The sequence below is a fragment of the Eubalaena glacialis genome, chromosome 16 (genome assembly GCF_028564815.1).
Source record: "Eubalaena glacialis isolate mEubGla1 chromosome 16, mEubGla1.1.hap2.+ XY, whole genome shotgun sequence".
Classification (NCBI taxonomy): Eukaryota; Metazoa; Chordata; class Mammalia; order Artiodactyla; family Balaenidae; genus Eubalaena; species Eubalaena glacialis.
Genome location: NC_083731.1, coordinates 27,582,557 through 27,604,772, shown reverse-complemented (window position 1 = coordinate 27,604,772; position 22,216 = coordinate 27,582,557). Strand labels below are relative to the sequence as shown.

Here is a 22,216-nt window from a genome sequence, read left to right as displayed (position 1 = left end):
AGTACATTCAGTTGTAAATGAATCTCAGCTGGATGAGCTGAAAGTTTATTTCTTAAATCCAATCTCATTGGGGGAATGTAGGTAGCCTGGAGACTTGGAAACAATACTGTTTTCTACTATTTCTTATTTCTCATGAGTAGGGTTGCAGGTATGATTATGTGATGACTCATTGATTTACTTAAGTGTATTGCCCATTTTTAATATTTCTCTGAAAAATATTTGTTTCACATGATTCACTTTATAAAACTTTCAGAACATGGCTTGTCACTTAGTCTCATATTATGACCATATATAGTGGATAGGGTTCATTTTTTGGTACCTTGTTTAAAATTGTGTGTCAGTAACTTGTCTTTTGATGTAAAAGCTAGCACTTGATAAATTGTGAACAACTCCAGGACGACCTTGTGTTTACATTTCTAGCGCCTAGCTATTATCTGGCACATCCTTGGTGTTTAATAAATAACAGTTAATTAAGTTAATGAATGCTTTCTTTAAATTAGCCAATGTGGGAAATCAGAAAGAAAAATACGACTGTTGTCCTATTACAGCTCTTCGTTTTAATTTTTTTTTTTTTTTTTTTTACCAATTTTAGGGTTTATAAGTCAATGTTTAATGTAATTGAAATTATTGCATAGCTACTATCTTTTATTTTTTAAGCATTTTATGTAAATATTTTTCTGTTATGTTAATGGTTGAGTGAAATTCCATGGAATCAATATACTATAATATAGTGGCCATTCCTCTCAAGTGAACAATTAGATTCTTTTCAAGAGTGTTTGTGTTTTCCAGTGTTAATGTTGTAAAGGACATCTTTGTGCATATGTCTTCTATCTTTTTAAAAATTATGTCCTGGGCTTCCCTGGTGGCACAGTGGTTGGGAGTGCGCCTGCCAGTGCAGCGGACACGGGTTTGAGCCCTGGTCCAGGAAGATCCCACATGCCATGGAGCAACTAAGCCTGTGCGCCACAACTACTGAGCCTGCGCTCTAGACCCCACGAGCCACAACTACTGAGCCCGAGTGCCACAACTACTGAAGCCTGCGCACCTAGAGCCCGTGCTCTGCAACAAGAGAAGCCACCCAATGAGAAGCTCGCGCACCGCAACAAAGAGTAGCCCTGCTCGCCGCAACTAGAGAAAAGCCCGCGCACAGCAACAAAGACCCAACGCAGCCAAAAATAAATAAATAAATAAATAAATTTTAAAAAAAAGAAAAAAAAATGATGTCCTATGATAAAATATCTTGGACTGGTGTTTCAAAAAGAGTATGAAATTTTATATTCTTGCCATCATATTGACAGTGTTTTTTTGGCCTCTACTGTGCTTTAATGTTTATTTCTTGAATTAGCTTGAAATGATATAAAAATTCATTAATATGTATTTAATCATTGCCAATTATTAAATTGACCATAAGACCATAAGGATATATGATTGCAGAGTTTAAGGGATCTTTTTGCCTAAATAATGAGCAATATGGTTTTGAAAGTCTTTTTCTTTCAGAAAAGCAATATATGTAGTGAGACTACCATGACTGCATGGAAAGAACATTGGTATCCTGGATTTAAGTCCTGCCTTGACCTAACTAATTATGTGATCTTGGGCAAGGCACTGAGCTTCTCTGAGCCTCTGTGTGTACTAACACGAAATTGAAAATTAACACCCAACTGAGGTTATGTATATGTAACATGGAGATAGTGAGTTTGTAAATCAGGTCATGTCAATCATTTGATCAAAACTCTGTAAGACCTCCCAGTTCACTCAGTAAAATCCAGGGTCCTTTAGTGGACTCTGGCTTTATTTCTTCCTGTTTTCTCTCTTATTCACTGTGGTTTCAACCATGTTAGCCTCCTTGCTATTTCTGTAGCATGCCAGGTCTGATTCTCTCTTAGGAACTTGGCACTGGCTTATCCCTCTGCCTAAAACACTCCTCTATGAGATATCTGCATGGCTGACTCTCTTACCTCTCCTTTAATTCTTTGCTCAGTGTCACCTTAATGAGGCTTATGCGACCACCATATTGAAAACTGTAGCCCTTACTAAACATTCTAAACATCCTTTCCTTACATTTTTTTCCCCTAAACATCCTTTCCTTACTTTTTTTTTTTTTTTGCAGAGCATTTATACCTTTTGTATAAGTAACTTATTTATTATCCGGCTCCCCTCACTGGGATATAGGCTTCAGAAAGGCAAGCATCTTTGTTTTACGTACATTCATATATCCCAAGTACCAGGAAGCAAAGTCTTATGTAGAATGGGTATTCTATAAATATTTGTTGAATATTGGAGGCAATTAGTGATAACAGACTTTGTACGTGCTTTCAGAGAAGTTTCTTGACATTTATAAGCAACTACAGTAATGTGTTTGTATATTATTTTTGTACACAAAAGTATTGTACTATATAAATGATTTTCACTTAATATATTTTGGAGATTATAATTTATTTTTAAATCTTTACATTGCTTTTTGAATTTCATTGTTTTAGATATACAATAATTTGTTTCATTGATCTCAAGAATTATAAACGGTCTGAGATTTTAGCCTACTTGTAAGCTAACTGATTAGCTTGTCACAGTTTTGTGGATGCTCACAGAAGACACAGGACTGCTGGGTCAGAGACAGAAACTTTATTATTCACAGCAATAGTAGTAGCCAGGGTATTAGCATTTTCTCATGGCAGTTTCCTGAGCCTCAGGTCCTGCAGGGCAACTCAGAGAGGGCCAAGCGATGCCTCTGCTCGCAGTGTGGAACCCTGAGTTCAGGGGAACCCAATATTTTTTAATGGCCGATAAGCATGCCTACATCTCTGCTCTGGAGAGAGATACTATTTCTCTCTCCCAAAGCCATCTACTATATAAACATCCTTGAAAAGATAATACAGAAAAAAGGTAGCCAATGCCTGTACCTGGGAGACATGTAGAAACATGAAAGACTCACAGAGAATTATCTTCTGACAGTTGCCCACTATTGATGGGCATTTAGATTGTGTCTAATTTTTTGCCCTTATTAACATTGCTGCCGTGAATTATCTGTAATACATAATTTCTTATATTTCATGAGCTGGAATTACTGTGTCAAAGGATGTGTACGTTTTAATTTTTGATAAATATTGCCAAATTGCCAACCATAGAGTCTGTACCAATTTAGAGTTCACCACTGATTATGAAAAATCCTCTTTCCATTTGACAGTGACGCAGCAGTGTCACATCGATCTTTTGTGATGTCATTTTCATTAATTCGATGTTATTCAATTTTTATCTTTTTTGTGTTTACTTTTAAAGTTACTCTTTTCAGGGGTGTCCATGAAAAATTAATACTTGCTAATGTTTTTTGAGTACTTATTATGTATCAGATACTGTACTCATTATCTCATTTTGCCTATACAGTACATTGAGGACATTAGATTTTATTTAAATTTTTATCTTTACACTTAAGATAATAAAGTTGTAATTATCAATAGTTTAGTGAGCTAGTCTAATAGTTTATGTTTTACAGATTCAAGAGGAAGAGTGTCCAACAAGAGATGACTTCAGTGATGCAGACCAGCTCAGAGTGGGTAATGATGGGATTTTCATGCTGGCGTTTTTCAGTAAGTGAAAACTGAAACTATTTCCAAACTATTTTTTTGCATATATTGGTTGTGTATGTATTTAAAGTAACATAGACAGTGAGGGAAGGCAGATACTGTCAGTGTGTGTCTTACCTTGTTTAAAATGTAAATTGCTCCTGACATTTAACTAACTGTGATCATATGATACAAATCCTAGGATTTGTTAAACACTTATCAGGTAACTTTGTGTTGCAGTTATTATGCTAGATGCTGACTGTATAGAGATATATATATAAGCGTATTTAAAGCTAAATATGTTTTTGTATGTGAAATGCTGCATGTCCATTTGGGGCTATAGGAGCGTTTATAATGAAATGATAAATTCTGCTTTTGGAGCAGAGGACTTCCACTTGAGTGTCTTTAAACAGGAGGAAGGGTTGGAAAAGGAGATATTCTGGGGAACTGGAACAATGTGATTTGAGACACAGGAGTATGAAGGTTTGTCTTATTTGTGCGGAATGGCGAGTAATTAGAAGACCAGAAACCGTAAATTTTTAACCTTTTGCAACATTCTTAATTTAACATTTGACTTTATAAAGTAGACTTAAGCTACTTGTGGAAAGACTTCATTATAGCCTTCATTATTTCAGTTCCTATCTCAGGAATGGCACATAGTATACTCAGTAAATAATATTATGACACTCAAACTGTTTAAATTGATAAAATAATTTTTGGAAACCCAGTATTCAACTAAGTACATTTATTAGATTATGATAGGGTTAATTTCTGCCCTCAACCTGGTTCAATGACCAAGCTTTCATACCTTCTTTGATAGAATGCTGATTTAATTTATTTCAACTGTAGAGTTAATTTTGATGATAGAACTGAGGAATGTTTTACCTATGTAAAGTACCACATTCAACTTTAATAATAGACAAAATAGAAAATACATACTTCCTAAGTTGAGTTACTTTTGAGTCTGAAAATTCCCGTACCTTTTCCTCCATTTTGAAATGGTTCTTGCTTCCTTTCTTTATTTCATTTCATCTACTGAAGAGTAGAAGTAGTTAAACCGCTCAGAAATGCGTGGGTGGATGGGCAGGCAGTTACATTTTTCTCTTCAGATTTACTAAATTATATTCAGGTTGGCAATCAGCTAATGTATATGCAATATTTATGTCTTGTGGTTTTAGTTATAATTTGTAGTTAGATATGATGTTAAGTATGATGAAAAGGAAATGAACACTTTGGCTACAGATAACTCTGTTTTGTACTGTTAGTCTAGTGAACTTTAATTTTTTTCTTAGTTTAAGTTCAACCTGGTAACCCTTTATATTAATAACAGGCTTCCCACATATTTTCTTTACAAAAAGAGTAGCGTAAACATTAATTCCTTTCATGGTTATGTCTTTTAAGAAATCTTCATTGGAAAAAGAAAGAATTTAAATTTATTGTAGTTATTTGTAGTTAGTATAAATACCTGTTTCTTAGGAATAAAAACATGTTATTTGACACCATCTAATTACTTGACTCAGAGCTTAGTTATTATCTCTCCATTTCTGTATTTCACTTAACCATGCTATCTTCTTATCAATCTTTATTTTTTAGATCTAACAACATTTCACTGATACACCAGTGTTGTAAGTGCACAGTAACCTAGGCACTTGGTTGACCTTATTTTTGGCCACTGGTGGTACATTAATTAATATGAATATAAATATTTACATTTAATATATTAATGTAAATTACCTGCCTTTTATAACATTTTTACTAAATTATGTTTCTACAGTTTATATCTTTATGCTTCCTATTCTACAAATACTGCACCAGTATTATAAGAGTAAGATTATAAATTATTTTTCACCTTCATTTCCTGATAACATTTCTTTGGGTAGGCTGTAGGCCAGTACTTCAGTTTATTTGCTTTAATGAGCATAGATTTATTTGTAGTCACTACCATCTAGTGGCTGTTCTACAAATTGCAACTTGCTATATTTTCCAAACTCTAAACTATCCAGTAGCTATCGTCTAGGTTCTGTTCTATTGTCTATTTCTAAGGTCTGGAAATAGATTTTCTTTAACGTGGTTTATAATTTAAGCATTTCAGGTTATACAAGTTGTGCAAATAAAACTGCAGCGATTATCGATAAGAATATTTCAATTAAAACCTTTTGTTGGTTTAATTCTTTCCTTCTCTGTTTTCAATGTCTACAATTCAGTCTCTTACCACATGTAACCCTAAAAAAAGTTTATGCGTAAATTTGGTAAGATAATTGCTTGCCCATGTTCAGAAAATGTAAAGAACGGAATGTGTGTATCCCCTGATAATGTTTTGCTTCTCCTAATCCCTTGAAGTGTCACTGAAAAATGCCTTATATGTGCCTTATGTGCTTGTATCTGAGCATACTTTTAAGAGATTTTGTCTCTAAAAGAATGGAATAGAAGTCAGTTATATGTTAGTTAAAAGCTAGAAATTAAGGTTTGGTTCGTTGGATAATTGACATTCTGTGGAAATGACCTTGAACTCTAATGCTTAAAAATGTAATGGATTCTGTTTAGAAAACTTTTCTAAGGTTTAGCCTTTCGTACTGTGTGTGAATCTTCACGTCAGCATGCTATAGTAATAATTAATCACCGGCATTATTCCCATTTTAGACTTGAGGGAAACATAATTAAAAAGATATTAAGTTACTTGTACGTAACTTTAAAAAGAATTAGAAAGGTGTTTTGAAACGTGAATTCTGATTTGTAAGAAATTGCCAAACTGTATTTCAGTTCCGTTCTGCATTCCTACCAGCAGTGAATGCTCTGATCCTCATCAGCATTTAGTATTAACAGTTTTAAAAATTTTAGAACTCTAATAGTTGTGTGGTAGTATCTCTTTGTGGTTTAATTTGCATTTCCCCAACGATTAGTGATATTGAGCATCTTTATTCAGTAAATTCTTTCAAGTACCTACCATGGATGAGTCATAAAAGTGACAGTTCTTAAAGGGGTTATCTGGGCACTACACATTGAAAAACAATGCATTGATGACTTATTCTGTTCATGTAAAGCTCTGTTTTTATATAGGTTTTAGATGAGGTCACATATTATAAGTGAATCCAGAAAGGGGGGACATCTAAGAATTATAACTACACCTTAAGAAACTCATAATATTTGTGAACATTTTATTGAATTTGTTCTGTTTATAAGAAAAATAATTTTGTCATTTCATTGCTTATAATTTAGTGGAAATGTCTTAAAATTAATAAATTGTTAGCTTCATGTTTTTCTCAATGGCTGATAGTTTAAACAAAGAGTATTGCATGAGGATAAGACAGGAATTTGCCGTTATGCAGTTCAGAATCAAGTATAGTGAAACTGATTATTCTTTATCTGGGAACTTACTGTGTTTGAAACCTGGTGCATTTATATATAATGAGGATTTTTCTGTGATAAAAAAATTAATAAGTGCTTAATGTTAGTATATTGGTATTCATTCATTTATGATATTCATTTGTTTATTTTCAAAGCAAGTATCAAAATTTTTCTAATTTAAAACTTTTTAAACTTTTCATTTTGAAATAATTTTAAATTTAGGAAATCATTGCAAAAATAGTACAATTGCCATATAACTTTCATCCAGCTTTTCCAAGTGTTAATGTATGTAACTTCAGTCCAATCATCAACATTAGGAAATTAACATTACGAAATACTACGAACTAGTTTGTAGACCTTATTCAAATTTTGCCAGTTGTCCCACTGATGTCCTTTTCTTGATCTAGCATCTATTTCAGGATTACACATTATATTAGTTTCTGTGTTTCCTTAGTCTGCCTCAACCTGGAACAGTTTCTTAGTCTTTCTTTGTTTCATAACAACTTTGATTCTTCTGAAGAATACTGGTCAGTTATTTTGTAGAATGTCTTTCAATTTGGATTTAGCTCATGTTTCCTCATGAGTAGATTCAGGTTTTGCATTTCTTTCCTTTTTTTCTTTTTCCCCCTCAAGAATACCACAGAAATGATGTGTTCTTTTCAGTACATCAAATTAGAAGCAATGGTCTAGATATGTCTTATTACTAGTGATGTTAACTCTCATCAGGTTAAGGTGGTGTCCGCCAGCTTTCTTCACTATGAAGTTACTCTTTTCCCCTTTATTATTAATAAGTATCTTGTGGCTATTGAAAATTTTAAAGTGTAGCCTTACTAGTTAATGGATAAACTACAGTGTACAATATTGCTTTCTAGATTATTCTGCTAACCTCTTTGGGTAGGTGGGAGGTATATATAATAAAAAGATCACTGGATATAGGCATAAAAGACTTGGATGCTCCAGTCCCAGCTACGCTTCTTACTTGCCTTGTGACTTTGTGTGGAGCCCAACTGTTCTAAGTCTTAACTTGTCCTGTTCTTGTCTTCTTTCTTAGGCATGTATATGTTCACCTGCCTCTACTACACATTATTTCTTTTATGGATTTTACATACTTAAGGTTTAGTGTACAATTTATTAAATTCTCTTTTTTGACAACTGAGACAGACATGTCACAGAGGATCCGGAATTGAATGCTTTGCTCTTTCTGTACCTTAAAGACCTATTCAGCTTTACTTCTATTTTATAGACCAAGGGCCATAAAAAGTGAATCTACTTATGCTTCAGTAGTCACAACTTCTCTGTTTTCCTAGTGCTTAAACCAATTAAAGATGATTAAGTTATGCATTTGTCTGTTCAGGCTGCCATAAAGAAAAACCACGGTCTGGGTGGCTTAAACAATGAAAATTTATTTTCTCACAGTTCTGGAGGGTAGAAATCCAAGATTAAGGTTCCAGAAAATTTGGTTTCTGGTGAGGGTTCTCTTTGGACCTGCAGTTGGCTGTCTTCTTGTGGTGTCCTCACATGGCCTCTTCTCTACGTGTGTGCAGAGAGAGAGAGCTTTCTCGTGTCTATTCCTCTTCCTATAAGGACACCAATCCTATTGTATTAGGGCTTCACCCTTATAACCTTATTTAATTTTAGCTACCTCCCTAAAGGCACTATCTCTAAACACAGTCACGCTGGAGGTCAGGGCTTTAATCTATGAATTTTGAGGGGACAGAGTTCAGTCTATAACAAATTATATCACATGAGCACAATTTATAGGAATTCATACTGCTGGCGGAGAGCATAAAGAAAACATGGCTCATTAACTACTTTTTTGTTCTTTTGAATCTTATTTCTCGTTTGGGTACAATGATACATATAATAGATATCGGTAAATCTGATTTTGAAGAAATTGGACAGTGTTTAAATTATTTTTTCCCCAAAGCTAAACATACACATACTCAAAGGTGAAAATACACTTTTGGAATGTTTTGCTGTTTTGGATTTTCTCCGTCAGTGCCTCCTATGTTTCAACAACATGACATGCTGGCAAAATGATAGAATGTTTATAGCAAACTGAGATAAAGGAGTGAGGTGCTCAGGACTGGTGGCAGTCTGTCCTCTGCCCCAGACCTCACCTGCCTGCCCTAAGGGCTGAGGAGAGAAATATCTCAGCCTGTCATTAACACATAGGTAGCAACCAGTTGGGAATCTCTACTGCTGTTTGGTAATATAAATTCTTTACTTTAAATAGATATAAAATTATTTTTTGTTATGTGCTTTCCCTACAGCTAACACAAATATTAGCCAGTTTGATACAGAGTGGCTATGTGCAATAGATTATTCTACAGTGATGGAAATATCCTATCTCTGTTGTACAGTACAGTAGAGAGTAAACAAGCTTTATTTATAGTAGTGTCTCTTGAACTTCTTTTGCAGGAAAGATGGGACCTAGTCTGTAATGTGAAGAGATCACTTCGCATGGGTAGTGATGACGGCTAGCGTTTTTTTAGCAGTCACCACGTGCCAGGTTCTGTCCTACCCTTAAGCTCTTTACATTCTCACTTAATCCTCTTATCAATCTTGTGAAGTAGGTACTTAAAGATCAGAGGACTGTGGCTCAACAGAAGTCAGCAGTGAGTCCAAGGTCATATATCTAGTGAGTGAGTACGGTGTGACTCAAACACGAGTCTCTTATTTCAAAATTGATTTTTCTGACTCTCACACCATATAGTACAGTTTGCCATAAATGATCCAAAAAGCTGCGACTAGAAAGTATTAGGAAGGAAGAAATTACAGGAGTAGGGGCATTACTTCGAAGAAATAACCATTTCATTTAAACTTATCCTAAAATGTTTCCTCTTTGTCTTTAGAATTCTGAAAAACTAGAATTTCTCTAGGTAATTTGCTTTATTCTCCCTGAGGCTTGGTTGGAGATATTTAGGGTAAGAGGCTGGGCACTGAACAAGATTTAGGTTCAAATTGATCTTTAGTTTTATTATTATTACTATTATTATTTTGATGATGTTGCTATCTTGGACGTAAATAAGGTACTCTGATTATATCTCAAGGACCTATGTCAGAATGGTTTCTGCTATGAGAAATAGAAAACCCTTACTCAACTGTTTTAAATAGTTAGGAGATTATCTCCCAAAACAAGAAGTTCCTGGATGAGCAGACCTCAGGCACAGACCGTATCAGTGCTGTGGCTCTGCCTTGCTTTGCTTCGGTTTTCTTCACTCCCCCACTATTTGGAGTGATGGTTGAATCCTCAGGCTGATAGCAGGCTCCCTGCAGCAGTTCCAGGTATTACAGTTAAACGTGATACCCAGTGGAAGAAGGGCCTTTTCTTCTTTTCTTTTTAAAAAACTTTCATTGTAGAAATTCTCAAACTAGACAAGAGTGTAATAAACATCTGTGTATCCATCACCCAGCTTCAACAGTGATCAATTTAAAACCACTGTTGTTTTACCTATATTCCATCTTCCCTCTCCTTGCTGTGTTTTTAAGAATGTTTTTCGGAAGTCCTATTTAAAAAAAAATTCACTGGCAAGGGATTTGGGCCTTCTGTGATTTTCCCAGACAGGACTCACCTTTGGGGGCTAAGTATGGAGTCCAGCCTTTCCTAAAAATACAGGCTCTAGAGGTTGGTGGGTTCCTGGGAAGGGGAACAACAGGTTTTGTTAGGTAAGAAGAGAAGGCAATGAACAGTATCTGCTCTGGGAACAGTAATTTATAATTTATTCGGCTCATCTTTAATATTGCTTTTTAATTTGGCTGGCTGATGATGGCTTAGACTAGACTTTTTGGGTAGGATCACATGGGAGCTACATTGTGACCTAATTTTTAACTGGTTTAAAAATGCAGTTTCAATAACAAATGTATGTATAAAAGAAAAAAAAATGCAGTTTCACCTTTTGGTGATAAGCTGTAAGGTATTGATTCTTGTTGACCAAACTGACAAGAAACCAAGCTTACCCACTTGTTAATGTATAGTAAATAACTAATACATTTGCAAAAGGTAAACTATAGTCTATAAAGAAGACTTAATTAGTACAGAATTAAGAGAAAGAACTGCTATTTCCATTGAGTCATGAAGTATTATTGATGTTTATATTATATCTCTGTTAATTTGTTTCCTAAGTGTGGTCTTTAAAAGAATTATTTCTCTTGCTTTCAGTGGCATTTATTTTCAACTGGCTTGGATTTTGTTTATCCTTCTGTATCACCAATACCATAGCTGGAAGGTATGGTGCCATCTGTGGATTTGGCCTTTCATTGATCAAATGGATCCTTATTGTCAGGGTGAGTGTCTTTTTTTTTTTTAAACATCTTTATTGGAGTATAATTGCTTTACAATGGTGTGTTAGTTTCTGCTTTATAACAAAGTGAATCAGTTATACATATACATATGTTCCCATATCTCTTCCCTCTTGCGTCTCCCTCCCTCCCACCCTCCCTATCCCACCCCTCTAGGTGGTCACAAAGCACCAAGCTGATCTCCCTGTGCTATGCGGCTGCTTCCCACTAGCTATCTATTTTACATTTGGTAGTGTATATATGTCCATGACACTCTCTCACCCTGTCACATCTTACCCCTCCCCAGGGTGAGTGTCTTGATAGCCTCTATCACTTTTGTCTCTAAAATTAAAATACATAAAATTTCCTATGTAGTTCATAAATGTTCATTTTGTGTATATGAGCTCAATTATTTTGAGACTTATTCTAACTTCTATACTTGACTATCATAGTGATCTCTGTGGTGTGGACATTTTATGACTGTATTATATGAGAGCTTGTTAGTATGTGGAAAGACCTTTTTGTTTGTTTGTTTTTAATTAATTAATTAATTTATTTTTGGCCGTGTTGGGTCTTCGTTGCTGCCTGAGGGCTTTCTCTAGTTGCGGTGAGTGGGGGCTACTCTTCGTTGCGGTGCGTGGGCTTCTCCTTGCGGTGGCTTCTCTTGTTGCGGAGCATGGGCTTTAGGCGCGCGGGCTCAGTAGTTGTGGCTCGCGGGCTCTAGAGAGAGCAGGCTCAGTAGTTGTGGCGCACGGGCTTAGTTGCTCCGCGGCATGTGGGATCTTCCCGGACCAGGGCTCGAACCCGCGTCCCCTGCATTGGCAGGCGGATTCTTAACCACTGCGCCACCAGGGAAGTCTCAGTAAGTGGAAAGAACTTTGAAATCAGATAAATCTTAGTTTGAATCTCATCTTTTTGTACATGAGTGTTCTAACTTTAAGTTTTTAAATTGTTCTGAGCATTAGTTTCTTCATGGTAAGCTGATAACAGCTGCCATTTAGTATTTTTGTGAGGCATGAACATGACATATTTAGAGTACCTTGCTCAGTTGCTGCACAAGTATATGTGCTCAGTAAATCATGGCTGCCACTATTGTGATATAGCGTAGGTCTGCCTAAAATCAGTTTTAAAACATAAAAATTTCCATTGGTTAGTGAAATTATCATGGACTTAAATATCTTCTCACTGTTTCTTTTTTCTTTTTCTTCTTCTTTTTTTCTTTTTTGGTAACATTAAGAGCTAAAAATTACAGTACAGGCCTTTGAGGTGGTTATGAGAACTCATCTTTTTTTCCTTTACATTCCTTCTAAGCCTTTCTTCTCATTTTCCTGTTGTTCCTGGAAATCACCCTCTGTCTATCTCGTATCTTTTACAAGGTAGTATGTAGGGAGATAACAAGAAGTCCTTTTCTTTCTCCTATCTCAACAGCTTTTCTAGCCCCCGAATAATTTTTTGTACGCATTGTACAGGCAGTAGTATTGTTAACATAATCTTCCCCCAGCTCTTTTCCTTTGCCTCTTGAAGGCCCCTTTTGGCTCCTTGTTTACAAAGCTTTTCTCCTGATTTCTTTAGGTAAGGCTAGGAAAGTGGCTTTGTTAATTAATAACTCTTCTTGAAAGTTACCCACACATTTAAATGCTATATACAACTAATAAAATATATACTTTCTACAAATCATATATATTTAAACATTGATTTCTGGTTGAATGAGTCAAGTCCTCCTGAGGAATTTTCAGTAGAATCATATACTAATATGTCGGCTTTTATTAAGTGCTTCAGACACTTCAATTGTGCACCTACATTGTCAAATAGATTAAAAAATTACCCATTATAAAAAATATTAAAACTTTGAATTTTGTGTGTTTCTTCATTATTTTTAAACTTATTTTATTACTTCCCAGGGTTTCAGTAATCTTCTCAGACCCTGTCTCTGTTCAGACTAGATTATAGGATTTGGTTATTAAACAGTTGATTCTTGGTGGGACCTGTGGACTGGCTTCTTCTAAGGTGATTAAAACCTGAGCCATTGTAAGAACTGCCCCCCTGGCAATTACTTGTTTTAATTTCATTTAAAAAATGTAGAGTGGGTTCCCACCATTAGCATAAATCTGTTAGGTGTTATGGGGCATGCAGAGATAAAGAGACAGTTCCTGCCTTTGCAGAAGTTATTGCTAGAAAATCTCAAAAGAGTTGGAACTAGGTAATGTCCAACATTGGTTATGTTAGTAATAGAATTAATTACTATTATTCAAATGAGATTTCTTGTCTAAGTCACAGAACACAGAAAATGATTTGATTTTCTCAATTCTCCTAAAGTTATTGAATTGCTAGTATCATTCTACATTCATAAAAAAGAAATTAGTGCATTATATGCAACCTTTGCCTCTAGGATATTAGGGCCTAATTCTCTCTTAGAATCCCAGGTTGAGAAGGGGTTAGATTGTCTAGTAATCAACTCCAGTCAGTGTGATAAAGATGGGGACCTTAAATTCAAAGACTGGAGTTTCTCAAAGTTTTGTAAGGTATATAAGAGCGTCAAGTTTAATCACCGGGACTGTTTAGTTTCCTTTTAAAATACCTTTACTGAGTTAAGGTTAATATTATACCTGTAGTGTATATTGAGAATTGATATAAGAGAAGGATTTTTAAAAATCTTTTGTTATAAAATAACAATAGCCACCATTCAGTGAGCACTTACTATGTTCCAGGCATAATTCATTACAGGCACTAAATTCTTTAACCCTGTCTGTATCAGTGATGCTGGAGACAAGCCAGCCATTTTATTGATGATGAAACTAAGAATAAAAAGTCTAATAACTTGCTCAGTGTCCCACAGTTTGCATGTGGATTTAAATCTAGCTTGATTTCAGTTCAGTGCCTGTTCTCCTAATTCTGTACTGCCTCTGTAACACTGTACTTTGACTTTTATTATAATGCTCAAGGCAATAAATTTCCCTTGTAGTTCAGTGCTGAGAGAAAGGTTTTCTCCTGAAAGCCTGGTGTTTCCTTTTATTAGATAATAAGCAATTTATAAATTAACTGCTGCTTTTCTTTTTGTTTCTGAGCTGCTGTGAACCTCATATTTAGTGTAAATATCTTTAGCCCAAGATTCTGATATTATTTCTAAGGCTTTTGATGTTTCTGTTATTTGTTTTAAAAGGCATATATATTTTATTAAAAACTGACAAGTCTTTTAGAAAGTAGACAGGATGTAAACAATAAAATACTGGTGTCATATTAATAAAATAAAATCAGATGAATTCTTTTTTTGCAAATTTAAATCAGGTAAATTCTTATTGTTGGTTAATTTATTTTCCAAAATTTGATTTCTGCAGCCTGCGGTTGACCAGTCAACATGAGTTATTTACTTGTTTTAAAAAAACCAAAAACACACCTTGGCTCAGCCCTATGACTTTTAGTATTTTGAAACACTTGATAACTTAGTAATGAGCCCCAAAGCTTATTAGTTTATCCTTTTTACATGGTGAGTTTTTCTCTTTGACTTCAAAGTGAAGGTAATTCTGTTCTTCACTTGGGAATAAATAAAGAATAGCTGCAGGTTAGTACTTTTGGTGAAGAATGACATTGTTCTTTTCTGGTTGCCTCTTGTCGGGTAATATTATATATTAAATATTAGAAATATGTATTTTTAAATATATTTTAAAATTAGAAAGTTAAAAATGTGTTGCTTTGGTTCTTTATTCCTTTTGTTCTTATAATCTCTAAAACCTGTATGAAAACCTTTTATTTCTAATTATTAATCATTTGGTTAAAAAGTAGTGTAGTGCTTTCCTACTTTACAAGCTATATTTCCACAATTTTCTAGTTCTCCCTTTATTGTACATATTTTAAAGGTGTAGGAGTATGTGGGATTTGCATCTATGATGGTACTTTGAAATCCCTAATCTTTGTAATTTCTAAAACTCTAAGCTGAGAACTTAGATCATGGTTCATATATTGTAAATACTTCCTGTGAGAATAATTTAAAAGCCTTTAAAAACAGATTTAGATAATCTTTAGTGGATATGCTTCCTCACTAATAACATTACAATTTGTAAGCATTTTTGTTATTACCAAACCTATAAGATTTTTAAGCTTTTATGGAAATTACCAATGAATACTTGGAAATAATTACCTATAAAGTTGGAGATAGATACATCTGAGGACAAATCTGCATTTAACAAACTCATTTTTAGTTAAATCAGATTCGGTTCAGAGACCAATGGAAACAGAGTAGATTAAATAAGCAGGAAAATTAGACTGATTTAAAAAGAAAACTTTTCGAAGATAATAAATCATCATGTCCCGAGTCTAATCAAGGAAAAGATACCTGTGTCCAGTGTCATCAAACCCTGCCTTCCATCTGCCTGTTCATATCCTCACTTCACAGAGAATATAGACTGTCTACCACGGCCACTAATAGGAACTGTTGAAATGCCGCTTCAAGGTTCATTTAGCTGTTCGCAGCTCACTGTTGGGAAATGAATGCTGGAGCATCTAGTTTGAAAATAAAAAGACTCTAATGAGTTGGCGGTCTTTATGTGCCTAGTATTCTTGGCAGTGATTAACAGTAGGGGGTGTACAGAAGGTCAAAAGCTCTTCTTTTTAGAGGTCAGCAGAACATCCCCATCTGATAAGATTAAACTAATGTGGCTTTTGGTGTTAATATCTAAAGCAGCAGGTTGCTGTAGTGTGTTTGGGATGGTAGTTGTGGCTTTGAGAGATTATGAAAAAAGAACTGACATGTGAACTCCTTAATGAGAAAATGTTGGATTCAGATATATAGCACTTATCTTTCTTCTTTACAAGCAGTTTGAAACTATTTTTTGTTCCTAAAATATTTTGCATAAGTTTGTTTGCTGTTATTTTTTCTCAAATAATTATATGTGTATGTCATTAAGTATTTTTTTTCTTTTCTGTTTCTCTTTTTGTGCTGTTTTAAGTGCTAAAGATTATTTGAGGTAAATCATTCTGAAACTAAGACTTATGATTTTCAAATTTAGGTACACAAATACGGTTAATATATTTATGTTCACTCCACAGTTTTCTGATTATTTTACTGGATATTTCAATGGACAGTATTGGCTTTGGTGGATATTTCTTGTACTTGGTAAGTTTATTCTTAATGCATTTCAGTATGACTAATTTGCATTTAGTTTAACTTTGATGTTTCCTAAAAATGTGAGATGTAAATATACTGTTTTGTAATTTATGTGGAAAAAATTTTTCCTGTTGTAAAATTCTCATATCCAAACACTTATATCATCTTGGCTATTCAGATAATTCTATGTAGCACTCTGGATTTCTGATTTAAAATTCAGAGCCTGTCAATTTACAGAATCAGTGGTTGAATGATAAGTCAATCCTACAAAACTTGAAAATCCTAAAATGATTAAAAAATAGTTGCCTTCAGCATTTATTTTGGAAAATATACATGCATAATTTTCTTTTAATGATCGTAGGAGGTGTTGAGAGGAGGATAGTTGGATATTCTGTCCATTCTTTTATTTTTGGATCATTGAAACATTCTTTACACTTTTGAAGTGTACCCTGCATTAATCATTAATCAGTCAGGCATAAGGAAAGGCTTCATGCCTAATGATCACAGTACTTCTGTTGAGTTTTCTTCTTACAAGGCATGTCTTTTATTAATATTGATGAATTTTATGGATTTCCGATTTTTGATCCCTTGTGTTTTCCTCTTTAGATATATGATAATTAAGTTAATCTTAAAATCACATTATACCTTTAATCCACATTTCAAGTTTATTTACTGACATGAAGAATACATTTTGTTTCTATTTAGGTTTAAGAGCCCACATTTCTCTAGTAACATAATTATACCAGAAAATAGCATTTCAGTAGGTGGCAGTGTTCTCCTTGAGTTTTTATTTAGTCCTGCTGTTGCATCTTTTGGATCTTTGGGGAAACAAAATCTTAGTGGTCGGTTAAGGTCACTAAAAATCCTAGATTGTTTCTCTAATAATTACAATGAAATTATTCTAAAGTTGTGATTTTGTTGGGAAGTCAGACTTGTACAAAAGTTTAGCCAGTTTTTTGTATTGTTAATTGTTTTCTGACTGATTCTGTGCTCATTATTGAGTTTCTTCCTTAAAACTGAAAAAATTGATAAAGTCTTTTAGGTATTTAAGCATACTGAATGAGATACTTGCTTATAAATATTATTAGCGGATTGAGGAGTCTTCGGAAGGCAACTGTGAGACAGAGTAGAATGCAGAGGACAGCCCCAGTTCCATATCAGAGCCATAATCTAGCATTTAGGGGAATGTGAAAACTTAATTCATGATCAAAATGTTGCTCTCACATAATACTCAGAGGAGTGTTGAGCACATCACAGAACGCTGAGAAGCAATAGCTGCTGAGTGATCGGTTTCTAGATGTGAATTGGCTTATTTTGGAAAATGCCTGAGCAGAACAAAATATGTCTTAGAATCAGCAGCTTCATCGACAAAAGAAGGGATTTCACAAATAATTTTGGTTTACATTTTTCAGTAATACTTTTACGTTTGGATCACAATATCGTTATCTTTGAACAGCATCTGGAAGGGCATGAGGGTAGAATTCAGAGTGGGAGTCACAAGGAGAAAGAGGATATGGGAAGCAGATGGGATCAGATTTAGGTGAAACTTATACCACTTGTTTAAGTCATTATTTGTATATCTCTTCTATCTTTCCTTTCTAATTTATTATAACCATGCTTCTTATTTTAGTGCTTCGATTATTGTCTTAGAATTGGGTTACAAATTTCAGTTGAGACTTTACATTTTAAATTGACAGACTCTTCCTCCTGGTGAGGAAAGTTGCATGCGTACATATCTTTTGGTCCCTGCCCTCCCGCCCACCATTACCTAGTTAAAAATTTACTGGAGTTAATAAATGTTGCCCTTAGAATTGTATGCTTAAGTATATCAAAGACTTAACTCTACTAATAATGGTAATGTTTTTTATACTTAGCTAATATTTTTCATCTGAAACTTTGAAGCATTTCACAGGCTTTGTTTTATTGATTACTAAAGATACCTGTGATTATTATAAATGATTATTAATGTAAATGTTTATTATTTAAAAATACTATTTTACAGAGGAGAACACTGAGATAGATAGAAGATAGATCTCAAATCATTTAAGAAATCACTAGAGTGGCTGCTTCCAAAGTCTTCTTTCTTGATTTTTCTCAACTTAATTTTTATTATAAATTAGTCTTTTATTATTACTTGAAAATAATAGCTAATAAGTAAATTATTTACATAATGCACATATCGCTAAATACAGATCTTGCAGATGACAGGCACCTGATCTTGCTAGACAGGCTTATTATTGGTTTTATCCCACAATTGTTAGCAATTACGTGCATATGTTCTCTCTTGAATACTTTATATCAGTAAATATGTCTTAGTTTGCTTAGTACTTATAGTAATTAAAAAGTTTGGTATAAAATGGGATTTCTATGAGTTGAATCAGTTTAAATGCATTAGGTAGCTTTGCTTTTTAAGAAATAATTTAGTAAGTGTGTATTTTTGTGTAATTTTGGATTTTCATGGCTGGATTTACTTTACTTTAGATACATCTAGGTGTAACAAATTGAAATAATTTGGGGGTGGCAGTAAAATTTTATTATATTTCCTTACAATAGAGTTGTCATTATAATGTAAAATATATTATGGAGTGACTGTAATCCTACACATTAAATTCCTTAGACCAAGAGGATCTTGTTTATAATTGTCTATCTAAAATTTATTGTGTCCCCTTTCTGTGTAAGAACATAACATATCTGTATTATTTCAACCTTCTCAGGCCTGCTTCTTTTCTTCAGAGGATTTGTTAATTATCTAAAAGTCAGAAACATGTCTGAAAGCATGGCAGCTGCTCATAGAACAAGATATTTCTTCTTATTATAGAGGTAAGAAATATTAATATATTAACTGTTTATTCCTTTTGTATTCAAATTCACCAGATGCATATTAAGTGCTTAATGTGTACTCATGTTGTTTACTCAAATTTAGCATATTTAATAGATTTTTATACTGTTAACAGTCACTTACTGAAATTTAAGAAGTTGTGAACTTTTAAGATAACTTCCATTTTTAAAATTGAATTTCATACATTTTAATTTTTAAAAATGTATTATGAGTAAACTGAAACTTTAAATTAGACTTTTAAATTTCTTTTTAAAGCTTGACCACAGGATGTATATGAAGTAACCACCAGCACAGCATTTGAAAGCTTGGAAAACAAAATATGACAAAGCACTTACACGGAGAGAATGGGCATTTTGCATACAACAGTGTGAAATTCACATAGATATCTGGTGGATAAAACAAACAAAAAAACAAATCTGTGATTGAAAAGCAATTTGCCATGCACTGATCTTAGCAAACTGGATCAATGAATAAAAGTTGTGTGAAGAAAATAGGTGCTTTGTTACTATTTTCTTAATGTGTGCCAGTTTGTATCAACAACGAAGGCTGCAACTTGAATAAATGGGAATATAAAGAAATGAGCAGAGGTTGTCTTACTGGTTATCCAGTGAGTTTCTGGAGGCTGTGTCTATAGTAAAGGCATTTATTTATTGTGCAGCTAGTAGATCTTCACATGAAGAGACCTCATATCTCTACTCCTATACTATTGATACTTTTAAAGCAAGTATCATACACTTCATTGATTTGAACTTTTAAAGTAGTTGAACTGCATAAGCAAAGTGTCTGCTAAAACACTTAACTTCTGGATGTATCTTTAAGTACAAAATGTTTCAAGTTGCTATGACTTAAGTATAAATAAATTGTATGGTTTGTGATTTGGTTGCTTAAATTTTATGCTTATATGAGTTTTACATAAGCTAACATGATTTACTTATTTCTGCTAAAGAGAACAATGATTACAATTGCATTTCTAGATTATATTTAAATATCACTTTAAATGTTCCACTAAGGTTTCTTCTTCCCCCTAGAAGATGTCACATTTTCTCTTTAACTGGTAAAATGTCTTTACAAGCAGTGACCTTAAGAGTTTGTCGGTATTACCTGTAAGATAAAAGGCAAAGTAATTTTACTAATTTAAATGATATTCTGTGAATATTCAGTGTGATTACCTTGTTTGCATTTTCAAGAGTTTAAACTATAATGTAAATATTTTCTAGATGGTTAGAAACCTAAACTTTAGAATATATTTTGATATATGCTACCTTATGTCATTCTTACCAAAAGGATATTATATACTTGATGTAATACTACTATAAGATGGGTTTTCATTATGCTGTCGTTTAGATAATTGCAACTTAATACATTTTAAGGCTAATTCTTTTTGTCCCTAGACTGCATCGACCAGACATTCCTTTCTTATATCAATGTGAAATTTCCAGATCGTCTGTAAACCTGCAACTTTAATAAGATAGAAGACTACTAAAAACAGAAGACAAATTAGTGAAGAAAAGGTAGAGCTTCAAAACTGAATGGCAGAGTGGTTTATGCTTAAAAACTGTTTCTGTTCATTCTCTTAAATATTTATATTTCATTTGTTTTGCACAGTTGCATATGTGCCCATTTAAAAGATTTGGGTATACTTGAAAGAAACCGTAAAGTTGTAGCAGTAAAGTGCAGTCACATTTGATTAATCAGTGTTTGATATAATTGAAAGAGTTGAGTGATAAACAGTCTTCCAGCATGTAAATGCCATTGACTTCTGACCTGACATTTAATGTAATAAAAATGAAATTATTAACCATGTCAAATACTTTAGTTTCTGGCTCTTAGATTTATCTAGTAACTCTACACATGAAACATCCTTTGTTATATCGAAAGTTTTTTGAAACCTGCAGTGCTGATTATTAGGCTTTGTCAGATTGTTGAACCAATATTTACATCATTATTTAGCAAAACTTTCTGTAAATAACCATGCATAAATTACTTTCTGCATTGTTTTATTAGAAATTGTGTCTAGATATCTCTTCATTAATTTTAAATTAAGTGAACTTAATATATATAGAAAATTTGGGTGTTAAAGATAGTTTTAGGACAAATTTTAAGAAAATGTGGGTATGCCACATGTCCTTTATAAGAAAATCTTTTTTTTTTTTAAAGGGACATGACAGTTTTAGGGTTTCTCAAATGAGAAGCTTGGTTTTTAACATTGTTCATCTTAGAGATTCTTGCAGGAAGAGATTGTATTAGATATTATATTTATTTCATTTAAGACATTTTTGAAAATTAATATTCTGAATAAGATACTCTCATTTGCATTTTGTCTTTTAAAAAGCCAATAAAAAGTATCTTTCAATATCATTGTAATATTTTTTCCTTTAGATGTTTAGTTTAATTTAGCAAATAAAAACTTGTGCTTTTAATAGCTTCTTGCTTTCCGATTGTAGGATTAACTTGTAAAAAATCATTTCCTGAATTGCGATATGTGAAATATCTGTTTTCAAGTTATGGAAGTGTGTCTGTGGAATATGGGGTGTGAGTGTGTTGCGAGAGTGTGTGTGAATATTATCACAACTGGAATCTATTTTACATTCATAAGCTACTACATTTTACAAATCATTTTATGTCTCATCTGTTTTCTCTTCAGTTATCTTTGCTTTTGAAATGCAACATTAAAAATGATGGGAATTATCTTTTAAACTTAAAAATCAGTTGATACAGCTATATAGAACATATAAAATTGATTGCTTGTTTATTATTAGACACTGACTACTAAAAGATACATCTAAAACTATTCAGGGTCATTTTTCCATTTCTGAAAAAATAAAATTTATTGTGCTTTATAACTTTTTTTGTATTTCTCTGTATTTTCTGATTTATTTCATTGTCTTTGATAAATAAAACATGTTTTGTTTTGCTAATTGAGCCTCCTATTTTCTTGTTTTCCCTCATTTATTCTCCTCCCCTGCTAGAATTTTTATTGTTGGTTAAAGTACCTGTTATGCCCATTGAAGTAAAACAATAGCCTGGGGTAAAGAAACAAAATATTTGATTTAGTTGCCTGATTTGGAAATTAATTAAAGTTAAAATTTA

At 33.4% G+C, this 22,216-nt stretch overlaps 1 protein-coding gene across 2 annotated transcripts in view; it reads left to right on the top strand.

Moving 5' to 3' along the window:
* NDFIP2 (Nedd4 family interacting protein 2) overlaps positions 1-21,945 on the top strand; it is a 63,576-nt gene extending 41,631 nt beyond the window's left edge. The window contains exons 4-8 of one of the 2 annotated variants that reach the window (XM_061170705.1): positions 3,491-3,584; positions 11,068-11,192; positions 16,230-16,296; positions 19,002-19,107; positions 20,518-21,945. In XM_061170705.1, the coding sequence (XP_061026688.1) occupies positions 3,491-3,584; positions 11,068-11,192; positions 16,230-16,296; positions 19,002-19,105 (390 nt within the window). In that variant the 3' untranslated portion in view covers positions 19,106-19,107; positions 20,518-21,945. Of the gene's footprint in view, positions 1-3,490; positions 3,585-11,067; positions 11,193-16,229; positions 16,297-19,001; positions 19,108-19,381; positions 19,673-20,517 lie in introns of those variants that run through there. The other variant, XM_061170706.1, reaches the window with a different exon arrangement.
* Positions 21,946-22,216: the final 271 nt, after the last annotated feature.